At 34.4% G+C, this 11,234-nt stretch overlaps 1 protein-coding gene across 1 annotated transcript; it reads left to right on the forward strand.

Moving 5' to 3' along the window:
- Window positions 1-7,494: 7,494 nt before the first annotated feature.
- Window positions 7,495-10,432, forward strand: LOC113716891 (uncharacterized). The gene is made up of 2 exons (XM_027241425.2): window positions 7,495-8,083; window positions 9,682-10,432. Exons 1-2 carry the CDS (start codon window positions 7,761-7,763, stop codon window positions 10,178-10,180), a joined length of 822 nt encoding a protein of 273 aa, XP_027097226.1. The 5' UTR covers window positions 7,495-7,760; the 3' UTR covers window positions 10,181-10,432.
- Window positions 10,433-11,234: the final 802 nt, after the last annotated feature.

The raw sequence follows: 11,234 nt of genomic DNA on the forward strand, positions 1-11,234 counted from the left end.
ACCTTGCCATTACAAGGCGAAAGCAGGCAGACGCCACACCTAACAAAGCAAAACATTTGGCCTATTAGTATTACTCTACGAGAGATGTAAGCTTTCCCGACTCGAACCATGCCTGCGTCAGCCTTGAAGCCTAACAAGAGTTCTGTGCTAATGCCTGCCGGAGATCTCCTCCTGTTCCAGTAGGCATGGGCCTTGAGGTTACTGTCCACAATTTATGGTTACTAGTTGATTTTTTTCTTTGTAAAATGGAGAAAGCTGCTTTTAAGGTGCTTTTAAATGTTATGGTATTTCCGCTTTTTGGCTTCCGGTAAGACTAGAACTACGGGAGAAAACCCGCGCAGTACGGGAATGAGGTACCTGTGAGTGTAATGTTGCTTGAAGATCAAATGTTAATAGCAGTGCAGAAGATTTTCATTATACTTTTGAGAATGTCATGCCAATGACTCGGAAAGAATGTCAAACGTAGAGTAGCTGGAATAGATAGGAAACAGAAATTCATATCCTTAGAGCGAGCAGAAAAATTTCCTCATTTTCTCACCGTTAGGAATGAGCAATGTGCAATAACTTATTCCTTTAAAATTTAATAATTTTAATGAAAGAAAGGATAGTATGGTATATTAGCAAATCATAAGTATTATCATAAACAAAGTATACCATGGGCATCATGGACTTAGTCTTAGCTTCAGAAGTATATTAGATATTATTCCATTCTTTATTATGTATTCTAGATAACTGTGCATTTAATCTAATCAGAAATCGTTTTCTTTTAGATAATACTATTGACATAACATAAATATATTAGTATTTCATGAAAAAATATCTCTTATAGTAGTATTTTATAGATCCAACAATAAGTAGGTGTTTGATTCAAGTTAATGAATTGAAATTGTAATTGGAATCATATCTAAAAAACTAGTATGGGTTTTTTTTTAGGGTGTCATTCAAATAAGGAGTTTTTGCAAATATTTGTAAGAAATAGGTATCATAATTTAATATCATTTTTTTACCTATATTTTGTCCTTTTTTTTCCCCTTTCATCGATTCATCCTCTTTTTCTTCTATATCTAACTCTTTCGTACTCACCAATGTTTTTAAACCTAGACAGGAGAGTGAACCGGGAATTCTTCCAGTTCACGATTCGACCCCGATTCAAAGATTTAATAATGATTTATTCATTTTAGTATTAAGAATTTTGAATACTACCCAGCAATCCTCTATCACCAAAACTCTTATTGGAATGCAAAATATGTGATGGAAAGAAAAAAAAAAAATTTCCTCCCAAACTCAATGGAATTAGAAATATACATATTTGAAATTAATTCATTGAAATAATACACTTAGGTTCCGTTTGTTAAAATTGAATCTGAATTTTGAAGTCTGAATACTGAAACAATTAATTTGCTGAATTTTAAGTACTAAAAGAAATATATGAATGTCTGAATTTTAATGTTAAACCTATTTATACTGTTTCATAACTATTTACAACTGAATGTTTAATAAGTTTAATTTGACAATTTTGTCCTTATATCCTTTCATTCAAAAAAGAAATAGAATCTATGATTTAATTAGTTTAAAATTGTTAGGTATGAAATGACAATAATTATTTTTAAATCAAATTAATATAAAATATGAAATATATTATATAAGGAGTATGGAGAAGATGTGAAAGTCATTAAAAAGGAAGAAAAGAGAAACTAAAAATCATTAGATAGAAAATATTATGTTATTTAATTAGATAAGAATTTTGAACATAATTAATAAACAAGGGTAGATTTGATAGATAAGATAAGGTAGTTGAAATAATTCTATTGATTCTTATCAGAATTAAGCATTCAGTTAGAATTCTTGTGCTGAAAAAAATACACACAGGTTCAGCACCGCTTAACAAGTTCATTTATCAAACACTTAAAATACACATAGATTTTCATTTATCAAACACTCAAAATATCTGAATGTTTGAAAAAATTCAGATTCACCACTTTTTTATGTTATCAAACAGACCCTTAGCCCATAAAAAAAGCCAAGTTGGGTCAATTAAAAGAGAGAGAGAGAGGGACTATTGTGACAGCCCCACCTTCCCCTAAGGCGAACCAAAGGGTTCGGCGGACCGCCTGCCCAACTCTCGTCGGGACTCAGTCGATCACTACAATTCTCAAATATATTACAATATAAATTTCAAATAATACATCAAATGTTCCCACAATTACACATCCAAGTCTCCAATAATTACATGTTATAAGCGAAGCGAAAACAATTTCCAACTATACATAAAATGATTCCAAATTCAAACTGTACAAAATATAGACCATCCATTCACGTGAATAAGCACAACCAGCCCTTCCTTCGCCTTGAGCACTGTGGAGGGGAATAAAATATTTTTTGTGGTGAGTTAGAAGCTCAGCGAGTAACCAGAAAAATCAGTAATCAAATCGATTTCACAATAGTTCATTTCAATGATGTCATATATCAATGATGTCATAAATCAAATGATAAGTCCAGAAACAACTACAATATTTGCAAAACAGTAAATATGGAGTATCAATAATTCAAAAAACATTTACAATGGAAAGCGATAGTAACATTCATGAAAAAGATACGTTCGCTCTCCTGACATTTCCTCCTTCCTTCAAACTTTTGAAAAATGCATTTTCTTTTCTTTTATAAATAAACCCCTCGCTCATTTGGTCATTCATTTCATTCACCAGACTCCACCAACCTCCACCAACCTACAAAGGTAATAGTCGAGTATACCAAACGTTCACCCAAGTCCCTAATCGCCCGATCGAAACCGTTTCTGGCTCGAGACGACCGGTAACAAGGGGCAATGGCCAGTTCAGCCCAAAAGGCTTACATCATGCGCAACTAGCATTTCAATAATTAAATCCTTGAAAATTGCACAGTTATTTAGATCGAGTGCGATAAAGTACACACTCACCTAGAAAGCTCGTTTTGGAAATCATTCAAAGCACTTAACACGTTATCAATCAATAATACAAGTCATGAAGTCAAGAAAATATAGCAAATAAGGAACACTCACATGCAAGCACGCATGATATGCAAGAAAACAGTTCAAAAGTAACTTTGGAAATAGTTTAAAGGCAAATAATGCAAGAAAACGGTACAAAAGTAACTTTGGAAACAGTTCAAAAGTAAATAATGCAGGAAACGGTTCATAAATAACTTCAGAAATAGCTTGAAGTCACTCACCTCCACGGCTCAGGAACCAACCATCATATATCATTGCCTTGCTCAAATCCAAGTCTTAGATCACAAACTCAAAGCAATCAAACCCTTTAAAACTTCGGACAGCACTTCCCCTAAATTTGCTTACTTTCCCAGCCATCATGGCTTCATTATTTCTTCAGCCAGTCCCAAAGGTACACACACAACAACAAGTTCATCCAATAGCCATTCAGCAAACTCCAAGTAGTACTAGTACAAGTCAAGCTAGGGAAAAATTCGGAAATGAAAGTTAAGTTCAAAACCAGAAAAATAAGTTTTGACATTCTTTTGCGGTAATGGCACCAAAGGCACTACGATTGTCGGATGAAGGTAAAAGATACACCGTTTCGAAACTAAGAGATAGGGCTACAATATTGCAGAAAGTCACTCAACCCAGTTTCGAGTATAACAAGGTAAAAAATGCAAGATACTACACCAGAATCACAAAAACAGATTCACAGAACGCATTATAGTGGAAACATCATAAATCAGTCTACCTAAGTCCAAATCCAGAAATTCCAAAACCAGCTGAAAGTTAAGAAACAGGGCTACATTTCATCAGAAGATCTCAACAATCAATTCGGAAGCATTCCTGACCAAAATAACCAATTATAGAAGCAATTCCCAAATTCGGGTAAAACCAGGACAGCAAGGGGAATTCCGTCTTTTCACAAGCTACGCTACTCCGATTGACCTAAAATTTTGCAGGCACTTCTAAAATATCACTCTCTACAACTTTCATGTTTTAAGCCAAGGCCAATTCGGTCTCTATCTATGAGCTACAAATTCGGGCCGAATGTTATCATCATAAACCCTAACTCTCCAAAATTTCTTCAAAAACAGAAATTGTTTGCAATTAACCACTTTTTCCACTTCATAGAGTCCTTAAACATCATTTCCAATCATCATACATGACCCCATAATCATATCCATATGAAAACAGAAAAATTTCCAATAATTATAAAACTTCACCAATTCAACCAAAATCAAGATATAATCCATAAAAGTGCATCTTATACCACCACCAGTCATGAATTGAACATCATTAGAGGAAGGAGAGGGGTCCTTCACAACTCACCTTAGCAATACAAGAGATAGAGCAATTAGTCACCTTAACTTTCCAAACAACTCTACAACCAAGTTCAACTCCATCAAACTAAGAGGTTTTATGGAGTAATTGGAAAATTAATCGGTTTAATTGAAAGATTGGGCAAGATTGGAGACTAGAAAATTGAGAGCTTTTCTTTCCTTCTTTGAGCAAGAGAATTCGGCCAAGAAGCTTGCAAAATGAAGAGATTTTTGACCAATTTTAATTAAATGGTAAAGTTATGAATAGTAGTCAAACTCAAGACTAAATCTTATGGTGACACTTGTCACCTTTAGGTTTAAAACTTATCTTTTTGTCTCTCCAATACAAATATCTTAACACCTTGTAAAATAATATCACTTAATACAAAATTTCAACAAGTTGTCAAAAATATAATGCATTTACCGCACTAGCGGGTCCCACGTCCAAAATACGCTTTTAATTTCTCAAAAACTAACCGATATTAGAAAAATCATTTTAAAACTATCTTTGCTCATAAACTTTATCTGAAAAATTTTTCTAATAAAGAAACTGTAGAAAAGGCGGGCGATTAAATAAAAAAAACCTTAGAAAATTAAAAAATTTCCGGGTTCTCACTCTCATTCTTTTTAGGGCGTCACAACTACCATGGAAAGAGAGAACAAAAAATGAAAGGATCAGCATCGAGGTATGGGGGGAAAGAGAGTAAAGGAAGAGCAGAAGAGGGATGGACATGGCAGAACAAAAAACGATGCAAGGGAAAGGGTGTAGAAAGAGCAAAATATAAATTTTAAATCATGCATATGGATCAAATTTGGGAATCCACCAAAGCCTCCTAATTTGTTAGGAATTGAGAATTCCCAAATTTAATGATTCATTCCAAAATTTTGATTCCAATACCTATAACCCAAATATCGAATTTTTTCCAATTCCTGATTCCAATCCCCAGAGAAGGGATGGACCCAAGGGAGCACCTACTCCTACCTCGAGACAAACATTAAAGAGAAGGGGTGGAGCTAAAGGGCTCAATGAAAAATTCCAAGGGACTGAACCCTTTGAACATGTTGGTGAATCTTTTCAAAAAGTTATGAAAAAAAATGTAGGTCAAGGGATGGAATTCTCTTGACCTACACTTAATTAGAACCTTAACCCTCTCCCTGGTGGTCAACTATTGTAGAGGTAGATTTACTTTTTTTCCATTGGGAAAAAAAGGCACGAAGTTGAGGTATTGTTTGGATTGCTATTTTGTGGAGTTTTCATAAAAAATATATTATAATAATTTGATATATGTGATATAAATAGATAATTGGGGATAAGGGTGTATACGAGTCAAGTCAAATCCAAGTAGTGCTATATTCGAACTCGACTCGAGCTTGTGTTCAATCGAATTCAAAAACTGAAGATCGAACTCAATTCGATGAAATGGTAAAAAAACTCGAACTCGACCCGATGAAATGATAAAAAAATCGAACTCGACTCGATATGGTTTGAATAAAAAACAAACCATATCGAGCACAAGTACTTGATGTTGCTTTCAAGCATAGAAACTCGATGAAATCCCATTTTCGGGCATGTAAGCTCGAAACTTGTATAATGAAATTGAATTATGTTTACTTCAAAATATATTACCTTTTTGCCATTAAAGAATTTTATTAAGTATGCAAATCATCTTGTAAATTATTTGAAAGCATAAATCCTTAGCAGTAATTTCATATTTAAAAATATATATTATTTAGGAAAAATTATTCAAAATATCTCTCATATTTTGTAAAATAATTTTTTCCATCATTCACTCTGAAATGTGTACTTTTACGTCCCTTACAAATTCACATTGGTTACATTTGATTTCTATCTAGATTTTCAACTAATTTTTTGTCAGAATCTACCACGTGTCTTGCACGTAATCATTTTTTAAGGATAAAATTATCAAATCAAAATTTACATAATCCGATCCATTATCCCTCACATTTAATAAAATGAATTGTTTGTCTATCATATTTTATAAAATAATTTTTTTCATCCCTTATTGATCATGTGTACAAATAAGTTTTTTAAACTCATGTATATATTTATTTGATTTCACTTGAACAATATAAATAGGATGTAGTATATCTCTATTTAATTTTACCTGAACAGTATAATTTCACTTGAACATACTGTTCAGGTGAAATTAAAATAGATATATACAGAGATTTAAAAAAATTTGTTAGTTTTTTATTCATGTTCATTTCATTTTAATTGAAAATTAAAAACAAAAAAGACATTTAATTCTAAACATTATCAAGTGTTTATATTGAATTAAATTTGGACAGAAAAAATAAACAAAGGAAAAGTATGACAAAAATAAGTACGAGATCGATAATTTCAAATTTTAAGATAATCATAAGGTAAGAAATTCAACTGTTGGTCTTAAAGGTGGCGAATAAAAATTTTAGATTTAAATTACAATTTGTTAGCATGACTATAGAATTCGAATTAGGATCAATTAATTAAATGGTCTTATTATACAACTCAATAAATGAATTATTACCAAAATCGAAAGATTAGAAATATTGAATAGATTCACGTGGTGAAATCAAATATATATATATATATGGGTTTAAATCATAATTGTTAGATTTAAACTTATGTATATATCTATTAAATAGCATATGTATAACTACAATTAGTTTGTTTCGATGAAATCAAATAAAAGATATATTATATGTTATTCGTAATACAGGTGAAATCAAATAAATATATACATAGATTTAAAAAAAAAATTATTCATACACATGGTTAATAAATAATGAAAAAATTCATTTTGTGAAATGTAAAAGATGAAAAAATTTATTTTATAAAATGTGAGGGACAAAATAATTCATTTTGTGAAATATAAGGAACTATAGATGGATTATGTAAATTTTGATTTTAACAATTTTGCCACTAAAAAATGATTACACGTAAGGCATGTGATGAATTTCGATAAAAAATTAATCGAAAATCTAAGTAGGAATCAAATTTGATCAATATGAATGTGTAAGGAACGTAAAAATACACTTATAAAAATGAGGGATGAAAAAATTTTTTTTTTTTAAAATATGAGTAACGATTTGAACGATCTTTTCTATTATTTAAATTCAATCTTTTCTATTATTTAAATTCAAAAAATACTTGACAAGTAACTCGTTGAATTCGAATACCGTATATTCGGACTCTAAACACGACTTGCATCCCAGGTCCATCTACTCGAATTCGAGTTTGAAGTCGAATAAATCGAATTCAAACCAAGTCATAAATGGTGCTGCCCGCAATCAGTTTTAATTGGGGACGTGTATAACAAAAAAGTAATTTTGTTTATGACAATACAAACAAGCCTCGTACGTAGAGAAGGGGTACCGAATCAACAAAAAGTTTTAATGCGTAGAGAATTTGGTACAATTGTCAACGGTTCCCTGAAGCTAGATAGATAAGGTAGATAGAATTCGCAGGAATGGGGGCGTTGGGAAGATGGGGAACAGTTGCGGCTGTGGTGGCGGTAATGGGCGGGATGAGGGCTGTGAGCAAGCAGATGGGCATCGGATTGGGGTGGGACAACGAGACGGCTGTGCGATGGTTCCAAAACCTTTCGGATCGGCTGGGATACTGGGCCATCCCAGCTTACGTAGGGGTCCACACACTCACCCTGGCCCTGTGTCTTCCTTACGCCGTCTTCTTCGAAGCCGGGGCCTCCCTCCTTTTCGGATTCGTTCCGGCCGTCCTTTGCGTATTCTCCGCCAAGGTCCTGGGAGCTTCACTTTCCTTCTGGATCGGCAGGTGGTCTACCCTTCCTCGTTTTTCCTTCTTCTTAATTCCTCCTTCCCTTTTATATACGACTTCACTAATTATTACTAGTGGTAGGACTTCTTAGATTGCATTTTGGCATACTTATTTCGACTAGTATCGGAGGGAGGACGGTCGGCGGAACTAAGTTTTGTACAGCAACATTTCTTGTTTATGGGATTTCCTTTTGTTCTTCTTCTCGTTATTATTTTGCTTCAAGGGTCTGACTGTTGTCTCCCGTCGTTTCTTAGAACTGGCATTGCTTTTGAGAGGATGATCGCAAGACTTCTCTATTTTTCAATATTCGTCATGTTGAGAAAAAGTTACTCCATTTAAATTTAACATAACAGCAAAAGTTACACTACTGGTAGTTTCTTATATGTACGTATAAATTTTATAAATTTTGAGGTAAGTTTGTCATGCAGTAGTAGGTTTATATTAGAACTCATCTTCTGTAGACTGTAGTAGTAGTAGTAGTGGTGGTGGTAGCATAATAGTACAGAAGTACATTGAGCATCGGAATGCAATACGCTGAGAGTAGCGCTGAATACATGTTTCCCTGCAAATCTTCATGTCAGAACCTATCTGATTCTACCATTTATGTTCCTTTCTTCCAAAATAAAGAATCTTGAAAGTGACACAGGCTGTGAAACTCAAACTTTTTTAGTCATATATGGCTATGTGTGTCTCATATTATGCTACTACTATAGCGTCTTTTCTGTAATTGAATTTAGTTAAACCTTGTGCTATGGAATGATGGAGTTATTCTTCTGAACGTGTTGAGGACGCAAAGTTGCATTTGCAATTTATTTTTCATTTGCACCTATGGCATTTTCTACAATGCATCATTCCTTTGTGGTTCCCATCCAACTCTTTTCTTTCTGCATCTCTGAAGACTGCGGGTTAAAGTTGGCTGAAGCTTCATGTGCCATTATTTTTGTATCCTTCTACCCTCTTCTGTCAGAAGTTACCATGCTACCCGTGCCTTGCTTATATTGCAGATCAGCAACCTGCCTCTTCTGCCTCTGCAATTATAGCAAAGAAGGTGATTTGTTGTCAATCTTCTCTCTTCAAAGTATCTGTGGTACATCATCTGTAGAACCTCTCTTTGCCCACAGATTGGATACAATTCATAGTTATCGAATTGCTTTGTAGTTGTTCTGGCGCTTTTCAACTGGAACTGTGAGGATGGTTATCACCTATGTACTCATTCCTCCTCGCGCTTGGTTAAAATGAAACAGGAACCTTTCTTCCCCTTATAAAAAAAGAGAAATAAACTAAAAGAAAAAGTTTTCTCCTTCCTGTAAATCTTGACTGATTGTTGTCCTCCATAATAGTCTGGTTTGCACCCTGTCATGTTCAATATTTATAGCAGCCTAATATGAGGGTAAGTAATAGATGAGAAGGAAAATTTTTAAAAATTGACAGGCACCTGAAGGAGAAATTGGTAATTTTTCCTTTGTGACTTTGAAGCTCATCCTAGTATCCTTTTCCTCTCTCTGCCATTACTTAGATTAGATATATGTGTTCATCTAGTGCGTGCATTTATTATGGTCTGCTATTTCCACTCTGATGACATTTGTTTTCTTCAGGCTTATTTGCAGGAGTTCTAGCTCCGCTGTAGATTGGGCTCGCAGAAACAAGTATTTTCATATGCTCTCTCGTGGAGTTGAACAAGATGGATGGAGATTTGTTCTTCTTGCCCGATTCTCACCTATACCCTCCTATGTCATCAACTATGCCTTGGCTGCGACAGAAGTAGGTTTCATTGTGGATTTCCTGCTTCCAACAGTAATTGGCTGCCTACCAATGATATTGCAGAACACTTCAATTGGCAGTCTTGCAAGTGCTGCTGTAGCTTCTGCATCCGGGTCCAAGAAATCCCAGGTTTGGTCATATGTCTTTCCCATGCTTGGGATCTTATCCAGCGTTCTCATTTCTCTGAGGATCAAAAAGTACTCGGCCGATGTCTTAGTTGCTGAAACTTCTGCTGATGTGGCCCATGCGGGTCTTCATGATGTCAATCGTGCTGCCGGGTCAACTCAACGGTATTCTAAGAGAAATAATGGTAAAGGTCCGAAGGCAAATTAACGATGCATCCATTTGTAACCTTTTGATGAATGTTTTTGTGGTCGTTTTTATTACTTTCCTTTCACACGGTGCTTTGTTTTCTTTTTGCTTTATCTTGATTTCGTTTGTTGTAAATCATGATGCTCTTCGCATGTTTTGAAATTCTGAATGCCTCCTCCATGAATGTGGTGGAAACAGCAAAATCTCGAGTCTGGCTTATTTAGCCAGCCTTAGGCTTGTGGAATAAGAGGTTGTACATTTTTGCTGGGCAAATTTTTTTACTAGATATTCCTGTAAACAATAATAGGTTTTCTTGGGAATCCGTGAAAAAATATATTTCAAATGTCATCTTCATCGTAAAATTAGTCATTTTCCGTTGTTACAATCAAATTAAAATTCAGCAATCCGATTAAATGATTTTATGTCCATGATTTGCCCTTGGATCACTCCTGCAAGGCATGAGCAGGAGTATCCAAGACACCAAAGAAGTCAAGTCAAAATTTGTCAATACATTAGTTGTATCCGAAGATCAGGCCCTCTGACATTCCAATTTGTTGTGTAGTTATGCTGCACATTTTGATGATAAGTCTGAAGAATAGGTCATTAATTCGGTTCCTTCTCTTCTGCCCTCGAGCATTTTCTAAATCATCCGTCCGTCTCACCAAGAAAACAACTCTTCATTTTCACCAAGCGCAGAGTATAACACTATAGATGGATGATGCCCTTTAAAGACGAATTTGGCACATGTCTTTATTATGAGTATTAATCCACGGCAGCTCCGTATGCACAAAAGTCCACTATTAGTATAGAAGTCCTTACAATTCCAATTCTTCACAAGTCACAGCATAGCGCTCGCTTCACAATTCAACTGTTTGCTCTCAATTGTATTAATGTATGCCATATTGAAGCCTCAGAAATTGTTATAATCCTCCTCCTACTAGCATAATAGCATATTATTTTCCACGCTAAGGGGGTGAAATTTACGTGAAAGGATATTTTGTCCGTTCGATTAACATAAAATTGATTATTTAACATCTATGAATAATGCGGTGTTACAGGCAGTGTCCCTTTTTTT

The sequence above is a fragment of the Coffea arabica genome, chromosome 11c, assembly GCF_036785885.1.
Source record: "Coffea arabica cultivar ET-39 chromosome 11c, Coffea Arabica ET-39 HiFi, whole genome shotgun sequence".
In the NCBI taxonomy this organism is placed as follows: domain Eukaryota; kingdom Viridiplantae; phylum Streptophyta; class Magnoliopsida; order Gentianales; family Rubiaceae; genus Coffea; species Coffea arabica.

What these genes read in the sequence shown, in the direction of transcription:
- LOC113716891 (XM_027241425.2), top strand. Translation starts at nt 7,761, where the DNA reads ATGGGGGCGTTGGGAAGATGGGGAACAGTTGCGGCTGTGGTGGCGGTA. An exon ending in CTTTCCTTCTGGATCGGCAG is followed by an intron (nt 8,084 to 9,681) that starts GTGGTCTACCCT and finishes TGTTTTCTTCAG; the next exon opens with GCTTATTTGCAGGAGTTCTA.